This window comes from Triplophysa dalaica, chromosome 19, assembly GCF_015846415.1.
Source record: "Triplophysa dalaica isolate WHDGS20190420 chromosome 19, ASM1584641v1, whole genome shotgun sequence".
Classification (NCBI taxonomy): domain Eukaryota; kingdom Metazoa; phylum Chordata; class Actinopteri; order Cypriniformes; family Nemacheilidae; genus Triplophysa; species Triplophysa dalaica.
In genome coordinates this window covers 11,130,874-11,152,904 of record NC_079560.1, presented here as the reverse complement: position 1 = coordinate 11,152,904, position 22,031 = coordinate 11,130,874, and the positions used below count along the sequence as shown (strand labels likewise).

At 38.4% G+C, this 22,031-nt stretch overlaps 1 protein-coding gene across 11 annotated transcripts in view; it reads left to right on the top strand.

The window, feature by feature from the left end:
- nrxn2a (neurexin 2a) overlaps positions 1 to 22,031 on the top strand; it is a 286,021-nt gene that overhangs the window by 64,875 nt on the left and 199,115 nt on the right. Inside the window, exon 6 of one of the 11 annotated variants that reach the window (XM_056730665.1) lies at positions 7,779 to 7,793. The exons of the other annotated variants lie outside the window; for them this stretch is intronic. Coding sequence (XP_056586643.1) covers positions 7,779 to 7,793 — 15 coding nt within the window. The remainder of the gene's footprint in view (positions 1 to 7,778; positions 7,794 to 22,031) is intronic. 11 annotated transcript variants of the gene reach the window in all.

Here is a 22,031-nt window from a genome sequence, read left to right as displayed (position 1 = left end):
GTCTGTAATTATAATTTGATGTCTATTAACATAAACATCATATATAAATTAATATAAACAACAACGGCTTTATTGGGCATTCAATTGCATTAAAATATAGTAAGTTCACAGAATAAACTTAAGCACAGTGTGATGGCGTCACGGCCATGATTCTTACTACGTAATGCTGTATCCACATAAAATCATCCTACAGAATATTCTGTGAAAAATAACAACAAAATCTTCAATATTGACTGAATAATGCCATTTTAAAGATTGAAATCTTAGTGAAATTAATGCTTGAAATGAATCTTTGATTATCTAATAATTAATTAGATTATGAGACTTTAGCTTGGGGTTTTCACAGTGTCACAAATGTTTACATGCTGATCAATAATACTAATGGTAAATGTAAATAAAAACATAAATCACAAATCTGGATGAAAGGTTGGAGACATAGTAAACAGTGAACAGACGGACAGATTCAAATGCTTTAATATTGCTGCATTTTGTTTACGTTTGTGTTTCCATTTACCTGCTCTGCATGTCACCACTACTGTTAGTAAAATAAGCACATGTCTTCTTCTGCTGTCATGCGGCACGTCTTTGGCAGGAGAGAAGCAGTTCACACGGAGCTGAAAGGGTTCAAACGAAGTGTGATATTAAGCGCTAAATAAAGATATTAAGTGAAAGTGACCTATTTGTCAGATTCGCTGACCTCTGCATTTAACCCATCCAGAGAGTAGTGAACACACACAATGCAAGTCGTGAATAGGGGTAAGGTGTCTTGCTCTAGGGCACCTCAGTCATTACCCGCCGGCCCTGAGAATCGAACCGCCAACCTACTAGTCATGAGTTTGATTCTCAACCATAAGGCCACGACTGCCCCATTAGAGGAAATATTGGCAAAATATCAATTACATAAATGTTCCTGAGCGCATGTGTGATGTGATTGTCCGTTGTGTAGACGCGCTGCTCAATTTAAACAACCAAAATAGTTTATATAGTATAATTGAGAATGACTGGTACAGTAATGGTCGATGTGAAACTATGCCATCAAAATCCATGCATAAATAATATAGTTGAACATTTAAAAAAGCTGAGCACTGTACTGACCCAATGCATAAAAGAGTTAAATGTCTGAAACACACAATGGAATCTTTCTTATGTGTAAATAAGACTTGGTTTACATCCAAAATTGATTATCAGATTGCTCCACAACCAATATAATAGTAACAGCCTCAGTTTTTACAAATGTGTTAGGCAGACTGAAATAATTAATATTTCAAACAAATTCTGAGAATCAGCAAATAGCTTTCTAATAAAACATATTTCCTCATTGGTATGAACAATTTCATTGTTCTCACGTAGCTTGTGACCAAACCTGATGACCATATTGATGCAAATTGATTCATAATTTTGACTTGGAACATTGTGCACAGGTCATATGATGCACTCTTCTGGTGTTTTTATGACCTTTTTGGGGTTTAACATATAGGTTTATATGGACTTTCCTTGTTTGATATGACATTTTGTTTCACAGAAACAGCATATTTTTTTTCTCCTCCCTTTTTTGTGTGTTTTTTGTGCCGGAGCTCTGTACACTAATGCAGCCCAGGCCAATGCTGAAGGGAGAGGGGTTCATCTTTCTCATTCGGGCCTCTGGCTGCGCTCGCAGAGCAAACGTGCCAAGATTGATCAGTCGCAGAGAGAAAAAGGGGTTATTTTTTGTCGCCTTTCCTGGGGTTTTATATCGACTACAAAAAACTAGAGCTTAGATGCCGGGCCTGATATGCATTGCTTTCACACGTTTTAAAATGGTTTTTATCAAGAATGTCAATAATCTTCCGTAAAATGGTCTAAAGTGCCATTTCTTTAAAAAACACAGACAAGACCTTTTGTACATACTTAGGCCATATTGCTGTGCAATATTATATTTGACAAAGCAATGTGCATAAATTAGTAGATATACATATCGGTTGTATACATGAAACAATTTTCATCTTTTTTATTGTTTGGTTTCAGATTAAATAAGTTTGAAATGAATTATATTCTAATATGCCTCGTTAAATGAAAAGATTGACGTCTGCGAAAAGTTCCCAGGATGCTCCACCATCAGAGGGCTGTATAACACAAAAATGAACATATGGAAACTTTTTACAGCTTTTTCTAAACTGCTTGTGAAAGTTCCCTACAGGAAACCGCCGTAACCTTATTCAATGTGTCTATTCACCCAAAACTAGAGTAATGAGCACAAGCTGCTAATTGGGAGGAAATGTTCGGGTAAACAGTAATGTGTCATGGCTGCATCGACTTTCCAGCTATATTAATATTTCGACTGGCTTTCTTCAATTCATCGCATTTTAATGGCGCCTTGATTCAACCACGGACACTTTGTGATGCGTTCCTATCCCTTCAATCAGAACATTTCTAATTCTGCCCAGCAAAATGTCACCCAGAGCAAGATGAGCCTATTCTCATGACAGGCAGCTATGTAGAGAGGTTTTATTTGAAAATAATCATATTTGTCAGCTAGTGGTTATGTTTTATCTTTTATCTCTTCTCTTTCCTTTTTTGATCTGCCAACATTGACAGAATTATGTGTTATACACATTTTTGGACACACAGTATACACAGTGGGGTCCAAAAGCCTGAAAACATTACTGAAAATGCTTCGTTTTGCATTTATTTGTAATTCAATGAATACTTGCGGTGTGTTATCAATGCAATATTTGTAGTAAACTTTAAATATGTTTGACATCACCACTTTATGAATAATTATACTAATAATCAAAGAACGATGTGCAATGTATTCTTTTCGTCATACTTCAGAAAAAACTATTTTCATTTTTAAATATTGATGTTTGAACCTCACTGTGTGTAGTACTTACACATAATTTCTATTAATAGTGCATTTTTACCCACAGTCCTTTAGCAATTACCTTTTAATAATATATATTTTTATTTAAACAGCCAGGTTAGTATTTCTGTAACGAGAACACTCCATTTATAATTGAAAATTGTATTATTACTTTGCAGTACTATTCATTATTTCCTAGGGCACCTTCTAAGGAAAACACTCCTATACTGTAAATGAAAGAAAATGTGATATTTTATTAGAGATTTTTTGTAATTAAATAACCTTACAATAACATTTTGAAAAATGATATTTTATTTTAGAGTATATGACACGTTTATGTTCATTTAAACAGCCCAACAGTATATTTAATTAACCAACCTTAGAAACTTAAAACACAATAATGCACCAATAATGTTAATTAACAACATCACACATAATATTAAAACACTGACATGGACTGTTTTTGTGAATTACATACTTTTATTTAACTAAAGTTTTTAAAATTTTCAAGACGTTACAGGTGCGCAGTTAATCTCGGGATAGCCAAACCTGTGAAGGATTATTTCGGTCTATCCTTAAAACCCTGCAGAAATAAGGTGCATTTTGAGGCTACATTTGAGCAACCTTTGAATCGGGACAGCCTTACCAGCATTCAGTCGCGCTGCTGTGACGCAATCGGTCTTAAAATGCAGCCTTCAAAGAACACAGCCCCCGCATTGTGAAACAACCTATATCAGGGGTTCCCAAACTTTTCAGCCCGCTCCCCCCCAATAAAGACCAAAAAACAGTGCCAGGGACTTGAGACCCCCACTATCCTCAGAGGTGGCTAAAGTATACAAACATCGCACGCAACTTATTAGATCTATTCAAACATGCGCATAATGACAACACAAAAAAACAGTCAAACATAAAATGACTTTATTGTTATTTACTATTTTTTTACTTGTTGATATACATAAACAATGAACTATTACTACAGATGGTCAAGATGTCCTTTTTATGCTAACACAGGCCTCTTTTCGTAGCCTACCTGAGGTTGATAGCCTTTCCCTGTGTGTGTTGTCTTTGGTCGAAATTAACTAACGTTTAATTTCGACAAATAAAAATATTCTAAATTTAAAGCCTTAAAAATAATCTGCGTGCACATATGGGAATGTCTAACCTGGTGCTGTAAATTGACTCGCTGCACCTATCCTAATGCGGCTAATGGGACGTAATCACCTCAGGGCTCACGATCGAGGGGGGGATTCCAAAGGATGATGGCTATTTATTTGCATGGTTTTATTTTTAACATAATAACTATTTGTACGTTTTGTTACACTCATTGACCGAATACGCTAAGGAATAAAATCTGTCATCTTTTCTGACTCATGTCTGACTCATACAAACCTGTATGGCTCTTTTTTTCTGTGAAACACAAAAGGTGATGTGAAGCAGATTGTATATGACTGACATCTTCAGTCACTCTTCACTTTCATTGTGGATAAGTAGCAGAGCCAGTTTTCTTACAATATCATTTCTCCTTGTGTTCCAGTAAATTAAGCAGGCATGCTTTCGACAACATAAGACTGTTTAAGTGATTACAGCATTTTCATTTTTGGGTGAACTATCCCTTTAACACCCACCCTCAACTGTCTCGTCTCCTTCTGGGACACATTATTTAAAGGTGATTTAGAGTACATTTGCCTCCATTCTGGCAATTTGTTTCCTTCATTTGTAGTAATGACTACATCTCCCCAACTAGATCCCCAGTAGTTTAGCTACAGATTAGATGAGAAATGCAAGCGTTTCTCTTTCTCCAGGTCTGAAAACTGTTTGTTTACTGTACAGTGTGTACAATGCATATTGAAGAGTTCCACTCTCTGTATTGGAGTGACCCTTAGAGCTCGTGGGCTGCTGAGAGAACATCTGCTTTCACTGATAGCTAGATCGGCAGGAGCCCCGAGCATATGGAAAACCCTCCCTGTAATGGCTTGTGAGAGAAGCACATAGAGTATAATTAATTTTTTATTTATTTATTTGCAAAGATATTATTTTAATGGCTACGGGCCAGTGCGTGAATAGTATTATTAGGAAAAAACACATTTCTGTTGTTTCACATTTATATTAGGCAAATGGCAAAACACACAATGTTTTTGGGGAAAACAGTTATTGCCCAGAAGAAAGAAAATACAAAAAACACACTTTTAAGATTCACTGAGATGTAACCATTGTGAATACTTTTCCATTTCATGGCTAGAGATGTAACTAAAGCTTTTTTATCCTTTATTAATGGTCAGAGTAGGTTGTAATAGGATCAACCTGGTCTCATAGGAAATATGTACCTCTGTAAACACATACCATCAGGTACATATTGTTTTGAGACACAAAAGTCCACTGGGGGTGCTAAAGAGAAGAACTGCATTGGTCCACTAGAGAATGGATGTCAGTGTCACGATTTGCCTCTGAAATGATTTTATAAATACTTAATATTTATACGTCAATAAATATTTTAGAGTTAACCTAACCACTACACCCTAAACCTAAAACGACACACACTTACCAAACACTTAAACAAGCAACAAGGAAATATAAGTCAGACACAGGTATTTATTAAAAACAGTATAAAAGCATTACAAACAGGTTGCGTTTCAAGTCTTCTAAAGCAGTACGATACCTTTGTGTGAGTACAGCAGGTTTTAATCTCTGACGATCGCGCTCCAGGAATGAACCCAGTTGTGTTTTGTTGAAGGAGGCATGAATTAAAATCAAAATTATAACCTAAGCTTTTGTTATATAAGAGGGAATCGTATGTGAACATCATGTAAGTGTCAGAACTGAAAACACCCTTGTTACTGAGATTACATCTGTTATTGACACCAGGCCCAGCGAACGCCAGGTTCTGGAATGCATCTATCTATGACGACATTGATAGGTTGAACACCACCTCCACAGAAAAATATCAACGACTACTTCTCTAACCCCGCCCACTGGTTCGCGGATGACAGAACTGAAGTACCACAAGTGGCGCGGAACCAGATAGCAATAAACAAAAATGGCATTAAACATAACTATATATTGTGCCATCCCGGTTGTGGAAGAATACAGTCGCTGCATAACCTCCCTTCGGATTGTGATATTAGGAATGCGTGGTTAAAGTTTATTTTTAAACATGTCCAGCTCATGTGGGAAAAACATGGAGCGTTTGTTCGTTTCATTTCTCCGAGTAGATACCTTTGTGAACAAAGCAGAGTTCGAAAATCTGATTTTGTGGAGAGTTTAAAATAAAAAAGCAGTGCTGCACGCCCATTAAAAATGAGCGTTTGCAGAGCTGGCCTCAAAACCTCTTCATTTAACCCATCTAGTGAGTAGTAAACACACACAACTAAAGCAGTGGTCATTGCAACATCCAGGAGTTAAGTGCCTTGCTCAAGGGCACGTCAGGCGCTACCTGCTCTCCCTGAGAATCAAACCAGCGACCTTCTGATTACATGTCCGACTCTCCAACCAGTAAACCACAACTGCCACAAGCTCCCACAAATGAGAGTTTTATTTGTTTTAATGGAAACTATAAAAAGTGTACACTGGTATTTGGATTCTATTTGTGTGATGAAATCTGGCAGATGGGAACCAATAGAACAACAGCAAGGGGCTGTGTCCACTGAGGCGCTTTTACATTGCTGAAAGCGGCAGGAGCTCTGCTGAAAATGCCTGCTGCAGGCTGAGCATTCTGCCTCAAGTGGACCATTTTTCAACTCTTGGTGCCCGGTCAAACGCCAGCGCTGTGCATGGGAAAAACACAGAGTGGAAAAAAAACATTTTCCAAAAATGTGACTTTCCATTGGAAACAGTTGAAAAAAAAACGCCGTACGCTAGCAGAAACGCCTCGGGACACAGTCCCTAATCTCTTCTTGAATAATGTCCAAAACAAACTACAGAAAGGAATTTTGTAATGTTTTAACAGAAGCAATCAGAATTTTTATTGTTTTTTTTCAGCAGGGTAACTATACCCATAGTGTGCTGCACACTATTGACAATATTGAGCTGAAGCTTGACTTAGAAAAATCAAATCGCAATAGCAATTTATGTCAAAAAAATCTTAATTAGATATTTTCCCTAAATGGCACAGCCCTATCTGATGGTACGTATTTTGAGGTGCTGCAAAAAGTGTACAGAGGTACGTTATTCCTATAAGACCAGGTTGAATAGGATACATATGCACATCTTTGGATTGTGAATTTGTTCTTTTGTATTGAAGATATTCAGAGGCACATAAAACTTAAATAATTTAGGCAAGAGTTCCTTACTTTTAGATTTTGGAAAAACTTGTAATACTCTAAGTGTTTAAGACATAAAACGCATGAGATTTCACTCAGGGTGAATTTCTCAGTGAATCCCTTTTTTTCAGCCCCGCTCACAATTCATCTCATTTCCCTGGAATTACTGCAGCTCCTGCTGCCAGTGGAAATACTCCACTTTTATATTCATAGTTTGCAAACAGAACAAAATGAATTCTTTCAATGTGAGTAATGTGGTATGTAAATTAGTCATATTTCAGTGTTCACTAACAGAGCTGTTCTGTACTGGAGCAGTTGTTTGACTGGGCAGTGCTATTTATACTGTAATATATTAAACGCATATATGTTTCTTGCTTTTGGGGTGGATGAATAAGACTTACAATCCAGCATGATTTAATTTCTTTATTTTGAACTCACACTCATTAATTTTTCCCGCGACATGACTGTCTGCTCATTTTAACTTGCTGCTATTCACATTTGTTCTGTAAGTCAATACGCAAGCCGGTTCGAGTGAATCTGAATCAGATCCGCCGCATGTCTCAAGATTTTAACGATATACTTTCTGCGAGGACCAAATATGTGACCGGATTATCCGGTTTCGTCTTTTAAGCAAGTTCTGCAACGATGCTTCTGACTGCGTACTTTTGACTTCTTTTCCACAGGTGATCCTGGATCAGGTAAGAATCTTTTCTTGTTCCCCTCAATTTTCATAATACAATCTGAGCCCTCGTCCCCCAAGAGAGCACATGGCTGCTGAAAGCTTTTTCATATGCATGTTCTCTTCAAGGTAGCTGCTGGGCTCTGGATGCGGTGTTCAGCATATATGGCTTTTTAGTTGAAAAAATGTTTTTTGAGCTATTTGGATTTTAGTCTGAGAGGCATAAGGCATGTCATTAACATTTGGAGTCACTTTTTTTCTGGAGATTGGGGCTGCATGGTTGCTTTCGTGATTTGAATCGCAATGCCCCTTTCTTTATCTATGAATTACATCAGAACAGACAGCCAGAGTGGCCAGGAAGCTTTGAAGTGCTTTGAAAGCTTTTATAAGTTCCAGCGCTCGCACACACGTTACCCTTTAGACAACAGCGCTAAAAAATGTATTTAAGGTGATTGACGCCTCGCGTACATCGGTTTTCTATCACATTCGTGCCTCTCTCCACTAAAATAACCACATTTACTACCCGAGGTAAGAACTCGGCTGAATTTCGCCACGCTGTATTTCGGGAGCTTAGTCATAGTCGCGCGCTCGGCTCCTGTTTAATTAGAGAACTCTATCACAGATTTACTCATATTCTCACCGTATCCTTCCCGCCAGGTGACTCGAGATGAAAGACTAGCCGCTTTATTAAATCATATTTTAAGCGATTTGACTAACTTTTCAAGGGATGTATTAGCCATTAGCCACAGCAGTTATCATGGCTTGAATGACTTGATCGTAGGCACTCACAATCTGTAACCTCTCACACTTCAGAGATGTAATATGTAGGGTGGAGATCAACGTAATGTATTTTGGTCAGCTGTCAAATTTTCACTTAAAACGAAATAGCTGTTTGAAAGTTGATGTACATCAGTAGCCAGTGGCATTGTATTAGATTGTGGAATGTAAAGCGTGTTTATACACACCTATGACCAGATCTGTCAGTGACTGTATGTAATATAGGTTTATAGTTTTTTTTAAACTGTTAAGAGAAGGTTTCAATGTGTAATAACTTCTGTTTTTAGAAAACATTAAGCAAAACATCATCACAGATTTTTAAGAGTGGTGATAATTAATTACAGATTTTTAGGTTGAAGTGATGAAAAAAAGGGTGTTGATACGGCCCTAAATAGAATCTACAACACCTTCTGCAACGTGATGATATACAGAGTAGCATAGGATTTATATAGTAGCTGTTACTATAATGTGTAATTTAGCACAGCTGGAATGCTTAAGTGACCTTTCAGTATCCAGGAACACATCTGTTCTCAGATAACGGGATATACGATGTAGACCACATTTGCACACACTTGTCCAGAAGCACTTTCGGTTTAATTTTATTTACTTATTTTGTATTTAAATTTAAACATATATATTCAATCTTAAAGATATTTTCTAGCATTTTGATTCGGTAATAAATGTTCTGTTGGATGTATTTTGTTGAAACCTTTGTGTAGTGTTAAAAACTGAAACAGTTCTTTCGGACAAGCATCTTCCGAAGAGCTGTATACTGCAATAGTTAGTAGATACCATTTTTAACTCTTTATTAATTTCTTCATTAAACTCTCTTGCTAACTTAATTGAAAAAAATCTGTTAGCTTTCTATTACTGAATATTCTTAATTGTCTAACACTTTGGAGAAACAGCTTGAAGGATAAAATCAGTATTACAAGCCTACTTTTTGGAATCAGGATAGATTTTGAAGAAGGTCCGATATTACATGGATTTTCTCAATAAAGGTTTCATGTTTGTTTTTAACCCCAAAAAAAGTCATTGTGAACTGGATTTTGTGATCAATTTCAGTATTATCTTGACACATTTCCAAGTGAAACAGAAAATTGAATGAGAAAAAAGAGGGCGCGGCTTTATTTTTGCACTGCAAATTGATTGGATGTACAGTAAAAATTTGGGGGATTGATGAAAAAGTCGAATCTTTCCATTAGTTATAACATTCTCATGATTTTTTATGTTTGGTTAATGAATACGATTTTTTTGTGATTTGACTTAGATTATTGACGAACTATGAATAGTTCACCTCAAATCTAGTAATGTGTGCTATTTACTATTACAAATTGGTAAACAAATAAATAGGGTCAATTTGAATTTCATGGAGACTTTGTTTAAGATTCCCAGCTGCATTTGAAGACACTTGTTTTCCTGTCCAGCTGTTCCAATTAACTGTGGCCCTTCAATTTAAGCTTTCAGATGTTTCTTCATCTTAAAAAAAGAGCGAGAGAGAGAGAGAGAGAGAGAGAGGTGGGGGTTCAGGCAGTAATATGTTATGGGGGGTGTGTGGGGGTCTTATCATCTTGCAGTTGGAGTGGAATAATGAAAAGAGAACTTTGTTTTTAATTAAAGCGGGACCTTTGGGCATGATTAAGGGGCTAGTGATTAATCACCTCTCTGGTCCAACGAAGAGGCTGCGCAGGTCGAGCCTAAAGCATGTGAACAGAAATGATCTGTTCATGAACCCTCGAGAGAGAGGCTGCGTGAGGACCACGGCACAGCGGGGCCCTCCTCTGCCTTTTACATACGGACGTGAACCGGTATGATATTTTTGGACTGGATTTCCGCAACTAAAAGGTCAGCATTGTAAGGGGAGACGAGCGCGTGTCGCACACACAGCGCCGGCTCAGCTACGAGCGAACAGTAATATATCACGCCGGGTTTAGTGGCGAAGCAGGACAGCTGACTCGATTTTAACATCCTTTTTTATGTTCAGTAGTAATGTCTGCATTTGAACCGATAAGCTTGACCTGGTTAATACTGATTGTTAATAATATATCCCAGCAGTATTTCAGACACACCAAAGGTACAAACACGCTCCGTTCCCTCACACACACACACAGAATGGAGAGAGATTCACTATCTAACTAATGACCCAGGCCTCAAACTAAGCCAATAAGTAATCCTGTAACGTATAATAGCTTTGCAATAAAAGAACACGTCATGTCCTTGAAGTGGCCTTGGCATTCAGCAATGAGAAGCAGGAGCAGAAAAAACGTAAGTGCTTGATTCAAAGGGATTTCTCTCTTCCGTCTTTTGTCTCACTTTCTTCTCAATCTCTCTCTTTGGGTTTTGTCCTCCTTTTCGCACATTTGTCAACAAGCGGCAAAAGCAGCAGCACTTATTTGCCATAATCAGATTGTTAACTTGAGGGTATTTGAAGTATGCAGCTGCCCCCCTCTGTTGGCAAGATCTTATCACTGTAGTAAATATCACAAAGACACAATCCTTTTACCCACTGTGCAGTGACTCACCTGAGACTGTGGGCTTCTTGATTGTAAAGCCATGCGCTGAATACTAAACAGAATCTAACAAAACGCACTCGTTCGTTTCATAACAGACCCTTCCGACTTCGCCTCAGCGGGGATCATGGACCCACGACGAATATAACCCACCTGGATTTTCAAAAGCGAATTAATGCAAGGAAATCTTCTCGTTCCTGTTCCATAGCGGATCTCATCCGTGCAGAAATCCAAGCCAAAGTTGCTGGCAAGGTCAGGGCTCAGAACTAGTCCAGAGGCCATTTTTCCATTCAGAGGTTCTGGTGAAAAATGGTTCCTCTCATTTACACGACCTTGAAACCATTTGTGTGTGTGTGTGTGTGAACGGGCTCGTTGATATATGATTAACCCTTACTGCTCTAATCAGACTGGCACCAGATGTTGGTGGTGGTTTTGTTATTTGTTGTTTGGTTGTTGAGAGCCCCTGTGGTGTTTTCTCTCAGAGATCATCTCCTGGAGAAGACATTAATCAATGCAACCGTTACCAACCATCGTGATGTCTGAAAAGGTCACCTGATTGGCCGCATTGCTCGGTGACAGTTGTGGTGTCAGATCTGACAAGAACTCATCTTTTCACAGGGGTACTAGTGAGGGACGTTTTCTCAAAAAAAAGAAAATGAATTTAGAAACTGTTTCACCGTTATGGAAGACATGTATTCTCAGAGAATTGCTAATAATTTAACCTCATGATATCTTAGTTATTAAAATAGTTATTATATTTTAATTTCATATGTCCTTTTATGGAATAGGGACCATTTTGGATTACGATGCCGCCATGGAGGTGCTCACCTGCTTTCAAAAAATGCTTTAAAACTTTGATAGACATGAATATTTAAACCACCAAATATTGACATATAATCTATAAGTATGATGGAAATCTATGGTGAAATCTTTTTTTTGAGATTGACTTTTGCATGGAATTGTCCAATGATTTCCTTAAGGGGTTCTTTAAGAAATGTAGTCTTTTTTTTTTGGCTGTTTAACCCTTCTTTTTTGGCTGTTTAACCCTTTTATAAGTTATAAAAGAAAAAAACGAAAAATCTTAAACACACATTTCTTTCGCTTCAAAACAAGACTCTAAACACTCCACTTCTGTCCACTGATGCAGCCGATAATAGTAAATATTCTTGAGATTGAGATCAGCACTTTCATCAGACGTGTTGAATTTATGTTGTCGTAAATAAAAATGCAGTACCATATTAAGAGAACAGTCCTGTAGATTTATGGGTAAGGGGCAAGGGTCTAACTGTGCTGGTTTGGATGTAGCATCACATTCTGAATGGTTTGAAATAGCTGTTGATGGTCTGTTGACTGTAGTGGACATCATACATCAGAGGGTTAAATATCACAGCTGAGAGGAGGGAAAAGCTTTATAATGTTTTCATAATGTGACATCTGTTTCTGTAGCGTGTTAATGCAGAAGTGGATACCTGCCGTGAGAGTGTGAGGGAGTCAGGATTCACTTCAGACGGGCTCATTTCTGTTGCTTATTTTGCTCATTGATTAGTGTTAGTGTGGGTAGAACACTCGACACATGCCTGCCTCAGTCAGGAACAATATACAGTTGTGTTCAAAATTATTCAACCCCCAATGCTGTAAATGGTTTTAGGGAATTTAGTGTACATTTGTAATTGTATTCAGAATGAAATCCTACAAGGACTTCTTAAAGAACCATATGCAACTAAAATGACATCAATTAGTTTTGTAATACAGTAGTAAATGTTTCTTTTGTGAATTCTTCATTGACATAATTATTCAACCCCTTAAAGACTACCACTCTGAAGAACAGAGGTTCAATGAAGTGTTTTCAATCAGGTATTGAAAACACCTGTGGATATCAGGGAGCAGCAATAAAGCCTAATAAGCACCAATTAGGCAGCTTTAAAATGACTGTGATACTCAGCTCCTTCTAGACATTTACTGGTGTGGTTACAAACATGGTGAGGTCAAGAGAATGGTCAGGAAGACAAGAGAACAGGTGATTACTCTTCACAGGAAGGGCAATGGCTATAAGAAGATTGCAAAGATGTTAAACATACCAAGAGACACCATAGGAAGCATCATTCGCAAATTCAAGGCAAAGGGCACTGTTGAAACGCTACCTGGTCGTGGCAGAAAGAAGATGCTGACTTCGACTGCTGTGCGCTACCTGAAGCGTAGAGTGGAGAAAAGTCCCCTGTGTGACTGCTGAGGAACTGAGAAAAGATTTGTCAGATGTGGGTACTGAAGTTTCTGCTCAGACAATACAGCGCACCCTGCGTAATGATGGCCTCCATGCCAGAACTCCTAGGCGCACCCCCTTGCTGTCCCCAAAGAATAAGAAGAGTCGACTGCAGTATGCCAAACGTCATGTGGACAAACCACAGAAGTTTTGGGATAGTGTTCTGTGGCCTGATGAAACAAAATTAGAACTGTTTGGGCCCATGGATCAACGCTATGTTTGGAGGAGGAAGAACAAGGCCTATGAAGAAAAGAACACCTTGCCTACTGTGAAGCATGGCGGGGGGTCAATCATGCTTTGGGGCTGTTTTGCTTCTGCAGGTACTGGGAAGCTTCAGCGTGTGCAAGGTACCGTGAATTCTCTTCAGTACCAGGAGATATTGGATGACAATGTGATGCAGTCCGTCACAAACCTGAGGCTTGGAAGACGTTGGACCTTTCAACAGGACAATGATCCCAAGCATACCTCCAAGTCCACTAGAGCATGGTTGCAGATTAAAGGCTGGAACATTTTGAAGTGGCCATCGCAGTCACCAGACTTAAATCCGATGAACCTCTGGTGGACTAAGAAAGCAGTTGCAGTGCGCAAGCCTAAGAATGTGACTGAACTGGAGGCTTTTGCCCATGATGAATGGGCGAAGATACCCGTAGATCGCTGCAAGACACTTGTGTCAAGCTATGCTTCATGTTTAAAAGCTGTTATAACTGTAAAAGGATGTTGTACTAAGTACTAAGATTGAATGTCACTTGGGGGTTGAATAAAACTGATAATGATGTGAGCTCAGAAAAGACATTTGTGGTTATTTCATTATAAATGTTATGTTATATTTGTCTGACCTACACGTGCCTCTTTGATTTAATTGTAAGCAGGATGACTGAATGATCATAATCAATGTCAAACCGACCAAAACAATCAATTTCAGTGGGGGTTGAATAATTTTGAACACAACTGTAGTTAAATGCTTATTTCCTCTTTGATTTCACTTTAGTAATTATTCACTTTACCGTGTGATTCAGGAACCATCCTTTCTTTTTATTAGTTGTAAGGAGAGAGTAATACAGGATGTGTCCCCATGTGGACTGTGTTTTTGTTTTCTCATTGTCATTGATCCATTAAAAATTGCTATGAACAATTAATGAATGGGAGGGTTGCACCAATAACAATTAAACTTAAACTAGAATCTAATTTAATCATCTAATGCAGGGGTTCTTTCTGACTCCAAGGTCCCCAGATGACAGAGAAAGTTCTGTCATGAAACTCTAGATGGCGCAGTCCTAAAGTCGAAACGTTTCTGACATAATAACTGATTGGTTCCTTCCATATCAGCAGCCAAAGAGATTGCTGCTCTAGGTTTAAATCATAGCTATTGATTGTTGTGGCAGTACAGCGCATTTCAGAAACCCTCCTCCTTCCCCAGCTCCATATGTATAGATCTGCTACAAGGTGATCACGTAAGCTATGCAGAGTTTATTCATATGTGTCATGTTCCATGCGAAAGCCTCCGAGAGTTGTCATGACAGAACTGTATTCAACAATATTCAAAGCCACCCCCCTACTCAACCCACCCCAGTCACAAAAAATCTACATTTCTATCCAATACAATATTACACAGTTCGATTTTACCTGGAAAAGTGTTTATATTGTATTAAATGAAGTGAAGGTTGATCAACCTAATTTATAGCATTTAGACAAATTCTCAATGATGTATAAGGAGGATTAACGACAAACAAGAAACAGCTTGGTACACTGTAGAAAAGCGTAAGCACGCCTTCTGACACGGTCTTTGTGTAACATGACAAGAGGCGCGCACACCTACAAACATGTGAAGGCTTTATCTGCTGTGTGAAGTTGCCTCCATCACTGTATGAAAAAGCTTGTGGCAGGGATGCATACAACACAGCATCTCAAGTCTACGTGTGTTATAATGAGTGCTACCAATGACATGCAGTTGCAATATTGGGTTATTAAAACAAGAAGTTGTATTATGGCTCACCACAACAGAACCCCTTATACACAAAAAATAAAGACGTTAGAACTAGACAATTAGATAATTTCACAGTTCCATCGACCTACAACATCCTCAGACTGACAGTGGAAGATGTAATTATAAAGTAGATATGTCATCAGCGAATGAAAAACGTGAATACGTACGTAACAATAGCAACTTGATGTGCTGTTGGGGATATTGTCTAAATAATTTTTAGACGTTATCTTAACGTCTAACTATTTACCTTTCGTCATTTCGTCATGGATTTAGAAACAAGCAAATCCACATTTTTGAGCAAATACGCAAAACAAACTCCACGCACAGTACACGCACATTCATGAACACTCACAAATTATGGTTCTGGCTAATGAAATGCGCAAACATGTCTCCTGTGGCCTCTGAAATCTCCCTTTTCATCTCTCGGCTCTCATCGCCCCGTCACATCTGAGTCAGTCTACTGATGTGGGTTCCTGTGGTGGAGATGACATTTGCTGGAGAACTGCTGCCATCTTATCAGGGAGACACCATCGCCTAACACCTCGCTGCGTTTAATACAGAAGCCATTTATATATTTTGGCTGTTGTAACATGTTTTTTGATGGTCGGTGTGTTAGTTGAAAGGCTTGGAGTGCCCCTTATCCATAACACACATAAGCTTCCACTTAGTAGAGTTTGTCATCTGCGCATAAAGGAATAGTTCAACCCCCCTCAAAAAAAATCTGTATGACTTTTCTCTGGGGCGCCAAAGGATATTGACTAACATATGTTACGCATCTTTCAAACTCTTGTTGCGTTTTATAGAAGTCAGCCTACAGATTCTCTCACACAACAGTTATGAAGTATTGATGGCTTTATTGATATTCTATGTAGCGCCGTAGTTTTTCACGGTGATGTGCAGGAAAACACCGATCGCTTGAGCTTTGCTGTAGCCATGATCAGAAATTCCATTTACCCCCTCAAAACCTTGTTTTTTCCCAGAGTTTCTCTGCCAGTCACGAAATCTCTTTAGCTTTCCGGAGTGATGACAAGTTCAGAGGACACAGCCACAGCACCTGCCCCCTCTTTTAGACACACACACACTCCTAACGGAAAAGCATCACCATGACCATTGATTTTCAGTCTTAAACCTTTGCGGCTTGCTAGAAATGACTTGGAGTCTTTGTCGATACATGTATGTTAAGATTACACGCCTGCAGATGCCAGATTGCAGTGTGCTTGTCATGCTCGCCGTATGTACGTATCACTATTCCGTCAGTTTTAACTGACAGCAGTGAGCAGCGGCGGTCCGTCTGAATAAAAATAATTGCACAGGTTGTTCTCTTTCGACAGATAATGATGTTCCCTCGAGGCTGAGATCGTGAGGATTCTTTTCTCCTCCCTGTGAAATATGCTCATGCGACGATAATGATGGTTTGTTGATTGAGGCTCCCAGAGAGCCGTGTGATAGTGACGGAATATCGCAGAAATCAAGCGCCGTCCCTGTCTGTGTTTTAATCTCAAGACCGTTACGGGTTGGAAGAATCAAAGGTTGCGAGAGCGGTTTGTATCGTTCTTGTGTATTATAAAACAACTTGATTGCAGCATTGCAAAACTGGCCTTTATTTTATTTTTTTATGGTTAAGTTTTATTTATGAGGGGCCTGTGGCCTGCGACAGGGATTATCTTTTTGCAGTGAAATCCAGATTCGGCGATAACCTATTTTGCAAGTCTATATGCTGCATTACAGTGGAAGATGAATTGCTTTTCCGCTGCGGGGGTTTACCTCGGGTGCTGAGCAACGCCGTGTATGAAACAAATATTTCGAGAGTCTATTGACTGTTTAGTACATTATCTCAGCGTACAGGATTCAGTTTTATAGTACAATTGGAGGGCTTTATTTATCCTGTCTAATCCAGACGCGACCGCCATGAGGTGCCGCATCCAGCGTGGACAAAATGTAAAATTATAATAGGTTTTAATGCGTTCTATTGTCTTTTGTTGCATCGCGAGATTTATTTTGTTGCCATGCCGCTGCTGGTATAGATACAGTGTCAGATATGAACTCATTCCCTGCCTTTGATCGGACAGAATTTGTAGAATCTGTCATTTATGAGACTGTGCTTCTCCTCCATTGATAATTTTTAAAAAACAATGTTATAATATTATTAATAATAATAATAATATCAATAGTTAAAAAGAGACAACTGTTAGGGCTTTATTTGAAACATTGTAATAACAGTACTGAAATTTGTGTGACATCTTACTGAAAAACCTTTATAAGGAACTGGTCACTTTAGGTGTGTAAGTCACCGATCCGACAAATGCCAATACACAGCGACATGGTCAGCTGGCAGTTGAATTTATAATATCGGCAATCGAGCCCCCCCTTGTATAGACCATCCGCCCCCTCTATGGGTTCAGCCCCCCCAGTTTGTGAACCATTGGACTACAGCATCTTTTGTTTCAAAAGCAGCAAACACTCTCGTTTTGATCATCACTTTGAATCCAGTTTTAACAAAGTCTTTGACACAAACGCAAATTCTCAGCTTTTGTTCAAAATGTTTAAGAAACCTCCAAAAATTCAAGAAAACAGATGAAGAAAGAATACAATCAAATGTGGCCTACATATTGCGTAAACATGTCCAAGAAACAAGAGTTCAGTTCCCTGCTAGAGGTTATGTAATATAATAAAATATATATAGATATGACATAATGTTGTCATGGTTCTTCTTAGAAGACATGGCAGGAGAACCCAAGTGCAGGCAGGACTCAGACGTGGGGGTAAACAAGGGTATTTATTAAACAGACAAGACTATACAAAAGGCAAAACAAAACCCACGAGGGGGAAAACAAGACAGGGTAAATAATAAACTTTAACGAGGACACAGACTGACTAGACTTTATAAAACAAACACTTGAAACTAACACTTACTAGATGTGGGGAAAACAGGAACAAGGGAAGGCACAAGAACGGGCATGAAACATCAACAACATCAACAATGACCAGGTATCATATACAATGAACGAGCACTGGACAATGAAACATGAGGACTCTTAATAGGGAACAAACACAGGATAATTAACAAGAAACAGGTGCTGGGGATTAAGCACTCAGGGAAAGCTGACGTGGAGTGAGAGGGGCGGGGCAAAAGACGAGAACCATGTCTTTTCCACATAAAACCATCAGGCAATGCCATGGCTCCACTCGAGACAGGAATAAAACATGACATGATAGTGGAACCATGACAAATGTATAATATGATCTGATATGGAATAATATTTCTAACTTCGAACAATCCAGTCAATTCCCAATATCAATTTCTGCACCACATTTTTTTTTTCATTCAAAATGCTCAGTTATACGTCACAATGCAGAAGATAACATAATGAATTAACTTCCATTTAACATCTTTTACATTACGACTTTAAAGGTATATTTTCCTGTTTTTAACATTAATTTAAAATCAATATATTTTTTTTTCATAAGTTGTTGTATGTTTTTTAATCCGATTGCTGGCAGCTCAAACTCTTCAACAGACCTCAATATGGTGACATGCTGTTTGTATGAAAACACCCCCGCCTTCCTCCACCAAGGGCAGATTTGATCTGTGAAATCCAGCAAAGAAAACAAGCCTGTGGATTTTTAAATATTTTTCCGATGAGGTTTAACGACACCGGGGGGCTGGCGAGAAGACCACGTGTTCAGTATAGACCAGCGCAACGCGACTCACACGTCGTCATGTTCCTCTGAGGAATCGTCTACTAATTCATTTCTGCTCTATTTCTCACTCAAATCAATTAAGTCCATTTGCATTTCACGTCAAGCTACCGTTTAAACATGCCCTTATTATAAATATTGATCGCATGCTGTGTGTAAGTTTGAGGTATGTTGTGCATGATTATTTTCTTTATCTTCCAAAAAAAGAAATTGTGGTGCGATATAGCTTGCCATAAACGGCAGCGTCCCCTGACACACATTACTGTCGCTCCTGGTATCATCTTCCATCACAATTCAAGAGGAAATAGCACTGTTAACTCCAATAGATACGGCTCCCTCTGCTCTCTCGCCCGCTCGCTCTCTCTCATATAGCCATGTTTAATCTGCAAAGCAAATGGCTTCGGCTGCTGCAGGGCCCGAACTTAATCAGCTGTTGATATTTCTCTCCACGAGACACTCGCTTTCCACAACCATCAGAGACAAACTCACCTGTCAGAAAAAGAATATACACCCACAGTCACACATGACATTATAAATGAGTTCTGTGTCATAGCTGTCTCTGTTGTCTCATAAAAAACATGAAGGTTCAGGCTTGTGTTTCTTTAATTGGACAAGCCTGCTTCAGAGGGGCACTTTGAGCTCAGACGGGCAGAGAGGTGGAGGTCTTGATGAGAGCCGGGAAACAGCATACTACATCCTTGGGAGAGGACACGGTTTTCGGGAATAATAACCTTCTGGAGATTACATTTGGCTTGCTATTATTTCCCACTGTGCGGCATTCAGTTAGTCTTTACTGTCTGGACCGTTTCTTAGTGCGACCTGCTTATTTATTGGGACTTTGTCAACATTGTTTTCAAATGCTTCTGTTTTCTTTTTACTTGCTTTATTCCTTTTTTTTAGCCCGCTTTAATGATTTGATACAATCTCAATTCTGCTAGAACCACCGCCACGTGTGCTGCCACACCATGTGCGTTCTATTGTAGCGTTTGATCTGGAGGTGGAGACTTTTGGTAGAATTCATTCTTTTTAAAGATTCACCAAATCGATTCATGTAAGTTTTAATAATGTAAAGGTGAAAAAAGGGGTTCTTCTGTTTATTTATCAAATAAACGCTGCACATAAATATCTATATACCTTATAGACTCTAAAAAATCACAGTTTGTGGTTTCTTGGACACCACAGTTTGTTCAACTTGTATTCTCTATTTGTAAAATGATTAAAATAGTCTGAATATACTATATTGTGTTTAATAGTCTAACACAAACATTGTGTTAATACTTAACACATCCTTTGTAGGGGTGTAGAAATAAAATTCTAGAATAAAAGTTTGTGTTTACATAATATAGGTCTGTGTAGTGTGCGTGTTAATTTTGTATTTATATACACACAGATCTACATGTGTATATATTAAGAAAATATGTATTTTTTATATTTACCAAAAATGTAAATTATGTTTATTTGTTTTCAAATACAAAATGAATATGCACAGATATATACATATATTATGTAAACATAAACTTTTATTCGGGATTAGATTAATCGTTTGATAGCCCTCATTGACAAAAAATCAAAACCCAATTTTTTTCCGTCAGTCAGTAGATGCTTAAATGTACAGTCTCACCTGGGAAAATGGACCAAAAAATATGATGACTCATCCTGCACTTACACAAGAATAGTATAATGTACATGCATATCTAATGCTGGTGCACAGCATAAAATATATTCTTACAGAAGAAATGAGATGCTGACCCATCGCTAACATTCAGCGAATAACGTCTACAAGCCAACCTGGGTCTTTAATACTTCTTTTTTGACCTGACAGAGGGAAATGTTGTCATTAAATATGGAACGCTATAGTAGCAGTAGGTCAACATCTACTCTCATCCTGCATCACACAGATTTTTAGCCAATCGGATACTTTAAAATCAGAGTAAAGAGGTAGAAAAAATGATTTTTTTTTTTCTTGGATCAATCCAGAAACGCTTGAATAAAGAATTGCATGCTTCGTATTAGAGAATCGCCTTTCCTTCATCTCCTAGTATGATCACACATCACGTCCTCTTTCCATTATTCTTTCTCAAGCTCATAACCTCGTCTTTCTTTTTCGTCTCCGAGTCTGTCTGCTTTGATTTCACAGCTCCTCTCATTTAGAGTAACTGTTTTCATATCTGAGACACGGACATTAGTGCGTAATGACAGTAAGTCTTGATGCCCAAAGAACTGATTGCTCCAGTCCTGTCATATCAAAGACACAAAGGAAAGTAAATACATCAGGCTGCGGGTAACCAGGGTTTTGGGCTGTAGTTTACACAGAGTCCCATCTGGATGCTCTAAAGGTCTGGACTGTTTACTGCGCTCATCTCTTTTGAAGTTGAATATCTGAGGATGGACATGAAGATTTAGACGTCTCATCAACATAACAAAATCTGTGCGTTCTACATTAGGGAGCAACTCTTGTGGTTATTTTGCTAGTTGTTATCTCACTCGGCCTGAGGAATGAAGTCATTAAGACGGAACTCGCACATTGGAGTCGGTCTGCATGTTTTTTCTGGAGCTTTCTCTGTTTATGCAAAACATAAAGAGATGAATGCGAGTTAGAATCATTTGGGGCTGAACAATGCTTAAAACAATGCTAAATATTTACACTATTTGACTGTTTATATGGCAACATAATCTTCGAACTGCTCCCGGTCAGAATTGTTTTTTTTACCCATTGTAGACCCATTACAATCACATCACAAGCACAGTTTTCTTTCCTGTGCTGACATATTTCTCATTGAAGCAGGTATCTTGGACTAAATCTATTAAAGAATTTGTCCCTTATCATTTTAATAGCCAATCAGCTTCGGTTACTGTATGTTAAACCCATAAACCCCGATTTGCTTCTTGCTAGCTAGTGATATCATTCTATCTTTATTGTAAAGGACAGGGCATCCGTATTTTTGTTCTGTTTTTAAGATGAACGTGGGTCAATGACGTAGAATGACCACTCATCCTGTGGTGTGGCCAATGATAACAATGAACTGT